This window comes from Hevea brasiliensis, chromosome 13 (genome assembly GCF_030052815.1).
Source record: "Hevea brasiliensis isolate MT/VB/25A 57/8 chromosome 13, ASM3005281v1, whole genome shotgun sequence".
Classification (NCBI taxonomy): domain Eukaryota; kingdom Viridiplantae; phylum Streptophyta; class Magnoliopsida; order Malpighiales; family Euphorbiaceae; genus Hevea; species Hevea brasiliensis.
In genome coordinates, this window is record NC_079505.1 from 87,834,506 (window position 1) to 87,848,794 (window position 14,289).

The 14,289-nt window shown below is 31.9% G+C and overlaps 3 protein-coding genes across 4 annotated transcripts; 1 reads left to right on the forward strand and 2 right to left on the reverse strand.

The window, feature by feature from the left end:
• Positions 1-226: 226 nt before the first annotated feature.
• Positions 227-1,033, forward strand: LOC110643484 (protein SPIRAL1-like 5). Its single transcript, XM_021795866.2, has 2 exons — positions 227-490; positions 698-1,033. Exons 1-2 carry the CDS (start codon positions 269-271, stop codon positions 770-772), a joined length of 297 nt encoding a protein of 98 aa, XP_021651558.1. The 5' UTR covers positions 227-268; the 3' UTR covers positions 773-1,033.
• Positions 1,034-3,649: 2,616 nt separating this feature from the next.
• On the reverse strand, positions 3,650-6,333 carry LOC110651475 (probable serine/threonine-protein kinase At1g01540). Its single transcript, XM_021806835.2, has 7 exons — positions 5,612-6,333; positions 5,360-5,461; positions 5,117-5,239; positions 4,837-5,007; positions 4,602-4,725; positions 4,269-4,478; positions 3,650-4,155 (listed from the first exon to the last, which is right to left on the reverse strand). Exons 1-7 carry the CDS (start codon positions 6,178-6,180, stop codon positions 4,024-4,026), a joined length of 1,431 nt encoding a protein of 476 aa, XP_021662527.2. The 5' UTR covers positions 6,181-6,333; the 3' UTR covers positions 3,650-4,023.
• A 1,762-nt stretch (positions 6,334-8,095) lies between these two features.
• LOC110652325 (glutaminyl-peptide cyclotransferase) lies at positions 8,096-13,344 on the reverse strand. 2 transcript variants are annotated; one of them, XM_021807887.2, is made up of 11 exons: positions 12,804-13,343; positions 12,459-12,515; positions 12,280-12,315; positions 11,884-11,948; positions 10,984-11,047; positions 10,153-10,270; positions 9,735-9,832; positions 9,154-9,224; positions 8,990-9,017; positions 8,700-8,754; positions 8,096-8,474 (listed from the first exon to the last, which is right to left on the reverse strand). In XM_021807887.2, the coding sequence occupies exons 1-11, from the start codon at positions 13,071-13,073 to the stop codon at positions 8,377-8,379; spliced, it is 960 nt and encodes a 319-aa protein (XP_021663579.2). In that variant the 5' UTR covers positions 13,074-13,343; the 3' UTR covers positions 8,096-8,376. The 2 variants fall into 2 exon arrangements, with proteins under 2 accessions (XP_021663579.2, XP_021663580.2); XM_021807888.2 differs by lacking the exon at positions 8,700-8,754 and having other exon boundaries at positions 12,804-13,344.
• Between the last annotated feature and the right edge of the window lie 945 nt (positions 13,345-14,289).

The window sequence follows — 14,289 nt, forward strand, 5'->3', positions numbered from 1 at the left end:
AAATTCTAATTTTATATATATATATAAATGAATGTACGTTTTTAGTTTTTAATTCTTTTGTTAATTAACTAGGATTTTATTTATGAATAATATAATAAGAGTACACTTAAATAAGAAAAATTAAGGTATTTAGGTATGATTGAGCACCTGTTGTTGACATGCATTATGACTATATGATTAAATAAATTGATGCGAACCAATGCTAAATAAATGCTATATATATAAAGCATCCACCTTTGTGTATATTTGAGTATTTGTGAAGGAAAATATGAGTCGAGGAGGAAGTTACGGCGGCGGACAGAGTTCACTTGGCTACTTGTTTGGTTCAGATCAGCAGCCGAGCCAAACTCCAGTCTCCCCTCCAGTGATCAAGGCACCATGGGATGATGACAACAGCACCAAGACACCCCCAAACAATTCTTCAAAGAAACTAAACGTCTCAAACAATTATCACAGAGCTCAGGGGCAGAATTCAGGCAACTTCCTAACTGTAAGTGGAGATTAATATAGATTAAGTTTTTCAATTTGAAAGGAAAAAGATGGTAAATTCATAACAGCAGCAGCTAGCCAGTGCTTGTAGCGTCACAAGAGTTTCTTTCTTTCTTTTTTTGTGTTCTTAATTTCTTGGCTCTTTGTCTTGGAGCTTCTTTAAAGACAAATCCGATTTGCTTAATTGCTGACATATCCTTTTCATCAGGATCGTCCAACAACAAAAGTTCAGTCAGCTCCTGGGGGAGAATCATCTCTTGGCTACTTGTTTGGAGACAAGTAATTGATGCTTTGCTTCGTTCTTCCAACTCTCACAATGTAGTATATGATGAAGGTTTGCAATGTATCCATAAATAAGGGTTTCTGTTCCCATCAAGCAGAGTGTTTTAATCGTAAAATTAGTGTGATGTGAATATAAACAATAAAGTGTGGTAATGCTTTTTTAACCATATATATATATATATGTTGGGTTGTACTTTAAGTACCGGAAGAAAGTTGGCTGTATCATATTCCTAAGTTGAATTTTATATTATTACTTTAATCATGGGTGATTGGTACTTTCCAAATTAGTTTAATATTAAATTTCTTATCAAGCTGTTCATTATTTAGCATTAATTAACTTGCTTCTCGTAGATTTTTCTGCTTACACAGTTAAGATCAACTGCTGATTTGCATCTCTCTGAGAGTTCCATGTCAAAGTGCACACTAAAACGGAAATAGGGCTCTCCTGAGTCCTGACTAAACATCCCTTCACATCTCTCAAGCTTCTAATATTTTATGATTGCGCAAATGAGACCCCGAAAATACCCACCATCCTGTACATGTTATATGAAAGAGGTACGTATATAGGCTGGACAAGTTTGTCCCTAATTTGCTGCAGGATCTTAGATGAATTATACATCCTGAGCTGTTCTTTTTCTTATATATATATAAAAAAACGTAACCATGCATTATGTTGAAGTGGAGATTATATTTTGCTTTAAGAAATTTCTTGATGTAATAAGTTTTGTTGAAAAAGAGTGACTCCTTATGTTTAAAGTAAGATTTGTAGGAATTTAATTTTCTGCTAGGTATGAAATTGTTGATTAGCAAAGGCTTTCCTTTGCTCACAAAAATGCTGCTGGAGTGTGTTGTAGTAAAAATGAGAGTGAGCTCTAGAGAGAGCTATGTGAGTTGCCGAGTTGAGAGGAAAAAAAATTGTTTGTTTATGTATTTTCTATTGAATATTTTGTTTTGAGTAATAAATTGTCTTTTCTGTTGTGTTTGTGAGATTTTTTTTTCTTTGTTGAAAACTCCAGATTTGCTTGTTGTTTATGCTATTTTCTCTTTTTTAACATGGTATCACAGTTTGATCTTTGCACTAGATATATGCTGGACTTGACTTCTCAAAAGCTTAGTTTTTCAATCTCTAAAACGTAGAGATTGAGACTAGAATGTCTTTAAACTGGAGAAATTAAGAACAATAAGTTTCACTAAATGACTGAAATTTTGCTTGAAGGAGCCTGTACATGTTCATAAACTACTGAAAAATTATTTAAAGGGATTTTAGCATGTCCATAAACTATTAAGCCCTTATTGGAAGGGATCAATAAGTCCATAAATAGTTAAAGAATTAAAGGTCGAGTATTTTTATTTTTATGGTGAAGATGATTCAATTTATGAAGCAAAAATATCAAGTGAAGCGTTGGAGTTGATATATTTTATTGGAAAAAATTTCTTGATGTAATATGTTTAGCTGAAAATGAGTTACTTTATGTTTGAAGTAAGATTTGTAGGAATTTGTTTTGTGTGTGTTATTTAATTCTTGACTATCAAAAGTCATTCTTTATCCATAAGAAGCAGCTGTTGGAGTGAGATGCAGATTGAACTATGTGAACGGAGAGTTTAAAGAAAATAAAGAAGAAAAAAAAAAAACAACATTGTATATGTATTTTTCCATTTGAATATTTTTGTTTTGATCAATGAATTGTCTTTTTTACTGTATTTTTGAGATTTTTTTTAAAATTTTTCATCATTGAAAATCAACTTCAATTTTACTTATTGTTTATGCTTTTTTTTTTTTTAATCTTTGTTACTTGAGAGTTCATGTTAAGTGGTTCCTATTTTCTTATTAATAAATTCTTCTATTATTATTATTAGAAATCTTTTATTGTAAGATGTAATTTATTGTGAATCCTTAAATAATAATAATAATGTACGTAGACAATCTACACCTTTTTAGGGTAAATATATGATTAGCAAAACAATTAGACGTATAACAAAACACATCAAAATAATTTTGATATCACTAAATGTATATTTATATTAAAGGTGCTCATAACATTTACAATAAGCTATATTAATTTAATAATTTAGTGATGGAGTGTTTGCTTTCATTCTTTAGAAGGTCAATATTTAATTTTAACATTTTATTTTTTAAAAAATAAATAAATCAAAAAGAAAATGTTAACCCAAACATTTTTCTAAAAAAATAAATTACTAAAGTTAATATCATTACTATACATCAATTTATAATATAACAGTCAATTTATTTTAATCATCTTTATTTATCTTTACTTTATTCACTCCATCACCTCCAAATCATAAGAAATTATAAAATATAATTATTATACTTATAATAATTTTATTCTAATAATTAATCATGATGAATTATATCTAAATTTATCATAATTAATAATCAAAATCTTTGTGTAATAGATACACCGAATAAAATATATTTGGAAAAAAAAAATGGTTATAGGAGGGCTAACCGGCATTCCCCAAAGAGCGCTGCCATAACATCTGGTGGAATTCAAGATGTTAGAGCAGAGGACATCACAGCCTTCAGTACCGAATCTGCTGTCAGAATCAAAATTGCTTCTGGAAGAGGAGAATATATTAAAGACATATTTGTAAAGAAGAATGACCTTGAAGACTATCAGATATGTTTTCTGGCTTTCAGGTGTTCAGACGCACCCAGATAATTGTTTTGACCCAAATGCATTGGCTGGGATTAACAATAAAAACTTTCATAGATGTTGTAGCAGAGAACATGAACATCACGGGATCACTTGATGGGTTTGCTAAGGATCCCTTTACTGGAATTTGCATTTCTAATGCAACTCAGCATAGAGTGAAACTGCTAAAAAACTGCAATTAATGGAACTGCACTAACATACAGGGAGTTTCAAACAACAATGCGACTCCTAAGCCTTGTGATTTATTGCCCAACAAAGACACTCGTTGATCTTTCCCAGAGGATAAACAGCCAATACAAACTGTTCATACTGATAAAAGGTTGTTATCAACCACGTTTAGTCCTCTTAAGGGCAATCAATAAAGAGAAAGAAGAAAATGTACACTTTTCTGCTGTTGTTTTGCTTATTTTGTTTCATTCATCAACTATGATTAGAACAGCTGCAAAATTTTTGTTGAAACTCTTATTTTAAAAGTAAATACATATGATCAACAATTTTATAAATTGAATGTTCAACAACAGGAAGTATAAATCTTGAAACTGTAGACTGAAGCTTCATATCAGTGAATGTCTTCAAATCATTTTCTGGTAGACATTACAGCTGCTTTCCCTTCGTATGTATTAAAGTCACCCTTGCCTGATTTTGCAATAATCCGACTCTCTTGTGAGCAACTTCGATGAGATGAAGATCCTCTCCTAATTCGGTGTTCCTGCTCATAGAAAATTCAACAAGATATATAGAAATTTTAGCGTGGAAATGAAATCCAGAGAGAGTGTGAATTTCTGAATCAATCATTAGATATCTTTATAAATTCCTTCTTACATCATTTAGTAGCAAGTCACGCGGCTCTAGCATGTGGATCACATCTCCCATTGTAGGCCTATGCTTTATATTTGGATCAGCACATCGAAGAGCAAGTAAAATTATGCGTTTGAGCTCCTTTGAAGATGGCTTTTCTGCCAATTTAGGATCTGCCACATACATAATTTTCTGATTTGCAACCATAGACTTTAACCAGTCAATCAAATATACCTGCAATTGATGACAAGTTTAGGCTCTATATGGTATGAATATATATATATATATATATATATATATATATATATTCATAAAAGGTTGTGAATAAAGCACTTGAGTGGTTCAATGAGTCTTTACTTTGGGTTGATTCAGATCTACAGGAGTCCTTCCACTTATGATCTCCATGACAAGCATTCCAAAGCTATAGACATCAGTCCTCTCATCCAAAACTCCATTAGAAGCGTTTTCTAGAGATAAATAACTGGATAAACACACTATTTGACATGATCAGTAGAAATTACTAAATGCATACTTAGGCACATTGCCTTGTAATGAATCACCCACTTAGTCAAAAAGAACAGTAGAAACTTACCCAGATGTTCCCATCAGACGACCTGCTTTGTCATTTCCCTCAGGACCAAAGAGCTTAACAATCCCAAAATCAGAGATCTTAGGATTCCATTGGTGATCAAGCATTATGTTGCTAGATTTTAAGTTTTGATGAACAATCTTTGGTTCGATGTCCTCATGAAGGTAGGCCAATCTTTAGAAGCAAACTATTAAAATTGTATGAGCATGAAGTAAAAGGAAGAGTATGAAGTGCATATTGAATGTAGAAATCAAATGACAGGACTCAGAATCAAATAACAAACCCTTTTGCAACTCCTTGGATGATATTCATCCGTATTTCCCATGTTAAAGGGCTGACTTCTACTGGGCATCCATGAAGCCACTGATGCAGATTACCATTATCCACATACTGATTCACAAGCATTCTAATAGAAAGAAAAACCAAGCAAATGCATCAGAAACCAACTAATGAATGCAAATAATCTCTTTAACATTCAGAGAAAAGAAGTGAAAAATTCATTTGTGTAACACGATAGAAATGATACCTGTCACCTCCTTCCATACAGTAGCCAAGCAATTTGACTAAATTCTTGTGTCTGACATGCCCTATCACCTCCACTCCAGCTACAAAGTCCTCAGCTAGGTAACTGATGATTAATTTGCTTCTCAATTACAGTTAATTGCAATGAAAAACTTAATTTTACATTTCTCTACTAATAATTCATCATGTTCCACCTCCAATAAAGAAAAACACGTAATTCAAAAAAAAAAAAGGGAGTAGATTTTAGAATGAGTACCTCTTTATGAGTAGTCTCTTTACAGCCACTCTTGTACCATCCAACAAAATGCCACGATATACAACACCGTAATCACCATTTCCCATCACATTCTGATCAGCAAATCCATTCGTCACCACATCAATATCCCTTAAAGCAAACCTATTTCCTCTCCACACATCCAAAACAACAGGGACGGACCTACCATCTGACTCCAAATCAGCAACACTACCACTCCCTTGAGTTGTGATCATCCCACTAGACTGCGGTGATACCAGCGGATTATGATGATCTAGCTTGGCAACGTTCATCTCAATATCTGACATTCGGAGCGACAAGAGTCTTTTGTCCAGGGACGATGCACTGAAACTATTCCAATAGTTGTTACAAGAAATGGGATTTGGTAAACGGAAATGGGGTTTGAAGGATTTGGATTTATGGCGACAAATATAAATGATGCAGAGAAAAATAACGATGAGAATGATCACAGTGAAGGGTAGAATGAAAGCAACTAAAATAACCCATAATCTAATGCCAAAGAATGAGGTATGCTTTGATAGATTTCTGCTAGAAGATTCGTGGAAGGACATGATTACAGAGAGAGAGAGAGAGGTGAGTTAAGATGTGAGCTCCATGGAAATGCAAGATAAGTTTATGATGATAGGTTTGGAAGATGAATATAAAATAGATAACAGAAGCATTAGAGCTTAACCAGAAAACTTGATTGTTTTAGTTCAAATCTTTGACGTACCAACTAACCAGCGGGAGTAGCGGGAAATTTGGTGCAGGTATCACCGTAGCTTGACACCAAATAATCTAAAAGACCAGTTTGTTGTCACTTGAAGATTTTTTTTTTTTTTTTTTGTTAACTCTGATTAATAAATAGAAAATTCAAAAACTATACTCATAATTAAAAGTTGGGGAAATTTTCATTAAAACTATACCCAAACAATTGCGTCATTAATAACAATAAAGTACAACTACATGTAATAAAAATGTAAAATATTCATTTGATTCCCTTAAACTACTATTGGAAAATGTTATAATACTATAAGCAATTATTTGGCTTAATCTTTAATTACCAAAAAATTATTGGTATTTGATAAAATGTGATGTTTTATTGGGTCCGAGATTGAAAATTCAAATTCTATAATAAAATAAAAAAAAATAAAATTATAAGTTTGGAAAAACTGCCCTAATATGTAATCAAAGGCAAATTTCAAGAATTAAAATGTACAACACATGGCTAGAGGCATGTACCTTCCCAGACTGAAGAGCAACCCTCGGAACTGATGTCTGAAATGACAAAAATTAATAAATTATAAGGTTCATGATGAATTATACGAAACTAAATGTAATTAGAAAATTTAATTTAACAAACAAATAAATAAAGCTAAGGCATCATTAATAATACGTATCCCTGATTCAGAAATCAATGGGAAAGTGGGGCCGGTACTATTACGTAATTCCACTTTGTAAAGGCCCCGCTTACTTGAATAATAGGATAAATTAAATTTATATAGTTATAATATTATAATTTTTAATTTAAAAATATAATATAAAATGTAATTAATTTTTATATTTTACATAATAAAGTTTATTTAATATTTAATTATTAATTTTGTAGTTAGATGTTGAGTTAGACAGTTTTAATACGAAATTTAGTTAGTATTTTTTTTTCATAAGTCATGTAAATTAAATCATTCTCCTCTCTATAAATAGAATAATTTTTCACATATAAAAAGAATAATTTTATACTTTACATAAGAGATGAGAGAGAACTATTGATAAAACATCATGTAGGAGTTGTTCACATCAGTTTCTAACTAGAAAATTAATAATTGAAAGTTAGAAGAATTTTTCCGTGTAAAATTTGAAAGTTTAAAAAATTTTATGTTATATTTTAAAGTTAAAGAGTTATAGTGTTACAAATATATAAGTTCAAAAATAATTATTAAAATTTATCCTTGAATAATATGTCACTTGGCGGTTCCCGCATAAAGAAGACCCTCAAAGCAAATTCAATTAGGAAATTAAATTGATATTAATAGCCAAACAATAAAATATAGGCAAATTGGCAATTCATACACAATGAAGCAATAGCCGTCCAGGGATAATTCACAACGGTTTTCGTCATCAATTGCTGCTTAGATGTCCCAATGAGAGCAACTCAAGCTCAAGACCAAATTTCAATTTCATAGATTTTGGGGAAGTGATCAACGAACATTAAACTGCTCCACATGATCGTCAAAATGCGCAAAAAATCGATAACATCCAAGGCCGTAACTAATAAAACAAATAGGGCACTTTCTTGAGAGTGAAATAAGAAGTTAGAGAAGAAAACACGGAAACGTCAGGAGGTTGATCGCGTCAGATTTGTGTGATCGTTGAATGGATAGCTGAACTACGTTTGGTTGGAAGGAAGGAAATTGGAATGAAAAGAAGTGTGTGAGAGAGAGAGAGCGAGAGAGACAGAGCACATTTTAATAATATTACAAGTAAGAATAAGTTCTCAACGCAAGTCAATTGCACTTTTTTCTTTTTTTTGAAATAAGTCAATCGTACATTTTAATAATCTTACAAGAACTAAGCCCCCGAAGAATCAAGTGATTGTCATTCTTCAATCCAATTATCTCTCCTGTGTAGCAGCCTAACCTCGCAAGTGCAAGCTTATCATCCACGCAAAAGGATGTCAAAAATCCCCTGTGACTCTGAGTCCTTTTTAACACTTAGCTCAGAATTCATGTCAGGCTCAGGCATGTCAAAAAGTTCCTGGGCATGGCTTATTACGGTAAGCAAAACCGTTTAATCACTCCATTATCAAAAGGTTTCTTTATCAGTTGCAATTTGATTTCATAAAGCTTTGGCCACAATTTTCCAGTAACTGCAAACAGATATAACAGGACAGACCATAAAAAACGACATCCCATAAACATTTACAGAAAGTAAAGTAGTCTAACACAAGACAGGAGCTTGTTTTCAGTACAAAGTATTATCAAGGCATCATAGGTCATATGTTCCAGTATTTCAGGCCCCCTATCTGTGTATACATACAAATGAAGGCCATGTATAAAGACAGGGAAACAACTATAGCAGGCTATCAGCTTACCAAAAAGACGGTTGTCATTGCTATCCCATGCAATACCATTTAAAACATCAATGCCCTAGAATGTATTGAAAATTTCAAGTATGTCAGGTAAAGAAGGAAATAATACTATTCATATAACCACTATAGCCCACTAAAAAAAGAATCAGAGAAAGGAAGGGGAAGGCAATTAAAAAATGCAGTAAAGTTCTACCTAAGCATTTCTTTTTCTCTCATCTGGCAACAAATTAAACATGCATGCATTACATTACAAATGTCATTTCTAAACAATTATTTTGTGAATAAATGCTTACTCTTTGCCCAGCTGCTACCAATCCCTTCCTGTAAAACACAAATATGAGGAAGGATCATTTCATGGAACTCAAGCAACACGATAAAAGAATAATGATCTCGTGAATAGATTAGAGATAAATATCAGCAAATAAAATATAGATAAAAGGCAAATGAAAAACACCACCTTAAATTATCAAGAAGAATCCATCCAACCACAGTGCCATCTTTGTGTGAGATCCTTGCAATGCAATCAGTCTACATAATAAGAAAACCAGCCTTAGAAAGATATCAGAGTACAAGGTTCTAGCTATATTTGCAAAGGCTGACCAAGAATCAAATCTTCTCTTCACCAAGGTTGAGGGTCTAATAGAGGGAGGGAGGCAGGGAGAGAGAGAGAGAGAGATCTAGGCAGTGGCAGAACTACAATCAAATAAATGGGACAACATTTGAGGAAAACATATCATTGGATTAATGAGGGTTATGGAGGAAATATCTAAGATGTTGCAGAGGCAAACTGCATAATATTTTTGTAATTACTCTGAGGGCCAAAACACAAATTTCAGATGGCTCCCCAAAGCACAAACATAGTTCTGCCTCTGGTCTACGCAGAAGATATCCCTCGAAATAATAAATGGTCTCTGCCTGTGATATGACACTTCTTTGCGGGAGAAAACTACTAGCCAATGCCCTTATTGAAAAGCCCAGAAGTCACTATTATTGGAAAATCATCAAAATGTATCCAAACAAGATGAAGATCAGATATACCTGCCAAACATTCGCCCAAACTTCGCCATTTACAAATTCTAGTTCATTGAGGTAGCGTACTTCATGATTTTCATATTTGACAGTATGTTTCGTAATTACTGCATCAAAACAGGACAAAGGAAGCAGCATTAGTTTATTGTCCACACAAACAACAGACATATACATCAAGATTAAGTAGGAACTAGCACCAAACTATAGACAGATCCAAAGATGGGTAAAGAAATATAATGTTATAGTCATATAGGGACAGAAATTGAAGCTTATATTCACTGCAGTTCAAGAAAAAAAAAATCAATAACATAGGGAAGAAACCACCAAAAAATGCAAAAAATAATACTTAAAGAAGAACAAGAATATCAAAGATAAGGGGAGCTTGGTTTTAGACGGAATTGAGAGAACTTTTGTATACAAGAGAAACCTTTCAATGTTTGAGGGTCAATCTGATATAATGTTGAAGTTCCATCACTGCCAAACAAAATTTTTCCATCAGTTGCCAGTCCCCATCCATCATGCATCTGATGAGTAAATTTCTCAATCTGCACCAAGTGAATGAAAATAAAATTATTAAACATCTAAAACCTAGAAATTCTCAGCCACCCAAAGAAAAAAAAGGATGCACCGCAATAAAAAATAAGAAACCAAGGCAAAAGAAAAAAAAATCTAAATAATAGCCTATGTTATGGCAATGGATGGGATAAAAATTTGCAACAAAGCTAAAGATGGTAAAGAGTGCACTTCTATGTGTAGGTGCTGAGCACAATTGTAAAGGCCAGCATTACTATATCACAAAAATCAAATTGTTTTGAAAAGAATTAAAAAACAACAGAGTTTTCTGCACCATAGAGTGAGGGAATATGGTACCATGTGAGCATGAGGAAGAAGGGTTCAGAAACTGTAAAGAAAATAGACCGCGCCTAACTCCACCCTAAAAGTTAGTTCAAGGGGAGGAGGTTTGCCAAGTCTTATATATAACATAAACACCTTATCCCAAACCAATATGGGACAATACACCTCCCTCACGCTTAGGCATGAACATCTGGATCGTGAAGTTTATAGGTAAACACATTTACGGGTGGTCCAATATTAAAGCAGGGTAGACTCTGATCCAAATGAAATTTCAGAGAAACATATAGGAAATGCCACACTTGGATAAGAAATAATCTCAAAGAATAATAGTAATAATAACAAACAACAACAATAACACAGGCATACATATACACACTTAAAACAAAAATGGTAAAGCACAAACTTTGCTTAAATCGTTTCGGTCATATATGAAACCAGTTTTTGTCAACCAAGTTACTTGGAACAGCCTACAAAAGAACATAAAAAATACTATATTAGCATGGTACTTCTCTAAGTATTCACACAGCTGCATATAAAAATATTACAATCAAAGAAACCAGATGCCTGCAACTGAAGCAACCAAATACAATTATACTGGATCCCAAGCATGCTGCCAGTCAATCCTTGCAAATGCACAGCAATCCATTTGAAATTAGAATTTCAATAAATCCATTATTCTAATAAGGTTATTTGGATTTTCAGAATTATCAAATTAATTTTCAAGGTAGAAAGAGACAAGAGAAGCCATGTCATTATTCAGAACAAAATATATATAAAGAATGGGGGGAAAAAATGCTCATCATCGGCTACACTTGTCAAGTTTCTTTTTTCCTGTGTCAATTTGACCCATTTTACTCACTAATACAATGTAATTCTTACCAAACAAATATGCAATCACCACTACCCAAGCACAACACAAAACTCGTGACTCAGGAATACTACATTTGTCACATGCAGACATAAGATACTAAACCTATATTTGGTTCAGAGAATGGAGAGAATAGGATGGAAAGAATAAGAAGAAAAATCAGTTTCCTTTATTTGCTTGAGGGGAATGATACCTAATAAAGCAACGAGGAATTTCCCTCCATCATTTTGCATTATGTTTATTTCAATCTGGTTAAAATATAAAGACTAATATGGATGCAAGCAATCAAATCATCACACAATCTGGTCAACTGAAAGTGCTAAATCTCAAGAAACTTGTGAAGGCTGTGAAAAATGCCCAGCCTTCAATATATCAAGGTGTAAACCTATCTTTGCTGAATCAATAGGATAACCAAAATAAAATTCAGTCACAAACCTTTCACCAAGAAGAGTTAAACCTTCCCCAAAATAAGAACCATTCATCTCCTGAAGAACCTCAACCTGTTCAGGTGAAATACAACATAAGGTTGAATTGAATATCAAGCTTGTTAAACTGTTAAAAGTTACTTAACAATTGGTAAACTGATTAATCATTCAGATCACCAACCATCTATTACACCAGTAGCATACTCTCAAAAACAATCCATCAATTTTTAAAGGATGCACTCCAAATAGCTTATTTCAAACTAATACATCACACTTAAAGCATATATTTCCAAAGGTTTCACAATGAAAAAATATTTCTCAAACGTGAATGGATCAAAACAATGAATTGAGAAATAGAAAACACATTAGAATTCTTCAAGAGAATTTGAATAATAGAGACAAGTACCTTCCCAGATTGAAGAGCAACCCTCCGAACTGATGACTAAAATAACACAAGTAAAAGGTTAAGTGATGAATACATAAAACTAAATGTGATTGCAAGAAAAACAAAGACAACATGCAAAATACTTATCCTGCTTCAGAAAGCCTAAGAATGCTATGTATTCAAAGAGAAAGCAAACCCACCTGGCCATAAAGGCCCGTTGACTCAAATATTGTATCATTTCCTGCATAAAGCAGACCCTGAAAGTAAATTTGAATTGATGTTAATTGCCAAACAATAAAATATAGGCAATTCGTGCACAAGCAAGTAATTGAGTTTGCGTAACAATTTGCGATGGCTTTGGTCAATTCGCTAGTTAGAGATCTCAATCAAAGTAAATCAAGCTCAAAGGAGCAATGATTACTATCAGAAAATGAAACCAGCAAATGACCGATCTACAGAATTCCACATGGTAATGAGTTTGAATTTCAAGGACACTAAATTACCCATAAATGAAACAAAATAGAGATCGAAACAATAAGAGTAACCTGAGTGAAGGCGTTGGGGTCGTGAGGGAACTCATTGAGCACTTGAATTGTATATAATTTAGGGGAGTGATAAGTGGACGTTAGAGCGCTCCACATGATCGATGAAAGGCCCAATAGAGCGATAACGCTGAGGGCCATAACTAATAAAACAAACAGGGGCACTTTCACGAAAGTGAAACGAGAAGTTTGAGAAGGAGGCATGATTATGTCTGGCTTGGAGATAGATCGCTTGCTCTTGCTAGACCTCTTATTGAGAGATTTGGTACCCATAAAGTGAAGCGTTCATTGGCATTAGAAAAGCAGAAAAGGAAGGGATTTGAGAAGGACCATGGAGAGGGAGTGTGACCGCCCGGCAAGTGGCTGACTGCAGAGCAGGCGTTAGCTGCCTCGGTTGGTTTGTTGGTTGGTCAGCGAAGTATAGTTGACTAATTTCTCTGTAATGGATAGGATTTTAATCAGGTGCGGTGATTACCATGTCTTCAAGACTTTTTCCTACCGGTGACTTTTCAACTGTGCGATCGGAGGCCTTTTTACTCCGATCTCTTGCTTGGTTCCTTATAAATCTATAATTTATATATAATGTGAAATTTATTTAAAAAATTATATATATATATATATATAAATAAAATTAATAAAAAATTATTGAGAAATTATTAAAAATTATGTTCATTTAACTTAAATGTAATTTTTTTTTATATTCTTTTAAATCTATAATTTATTAATAAGTTATGACATATATAAATATAAATAAAAGAACGAGAAAATATATTTTAAAAAATTATATGCATTTTTAAAAATTGTTTAAAAATTATTAAAAATTATATTTATTTACTTAATTTTACTCCTTTATATATTTGTATTTGTACTAGCATAATGCTAATGTTAAGTATGGGTAATTTATAATTTTTATTTTTTAATTTATTTTTTAATTATATTTTAAATAAGATAAATTATTAATATTAAATTAATTCTAAATTAAATTTTATTTCTTATTTAATTTAATTTAAATAAATTTTTACCTGTTATAATGATAAAATTTTAATTAATTTATTGTGTAATTATTTAAAATACTTATTTAATTTTTTTTACATATATTAATAGTGATTTTCATGATTATTTCATTGAAATTATAATAAAAGTACTTTATTCAAAAAATAATTTAAATATCATTAAATTTTTATATTTTATCTCATAATTTATGTAAATTAATTTTTATTTTATATAAATTATAAAAAATATATAAGATTAATAAGAAAATAATATTATTTTAAAAATATATAAATATAATAGATTTTGTTAATATAGTAAAAATATTAAATTACTAATAATGAATTTAATTATTTAATTTTAATAATAATGAAAATATATGACATTATTATTAATTAAAAATAACACTATTATATTATTTTTTAAAAAATACTATATCTAAGTGTAAATTTTTTTTATTAATTTGATATATTTTTTATAAAATAATTATTTAATAAAA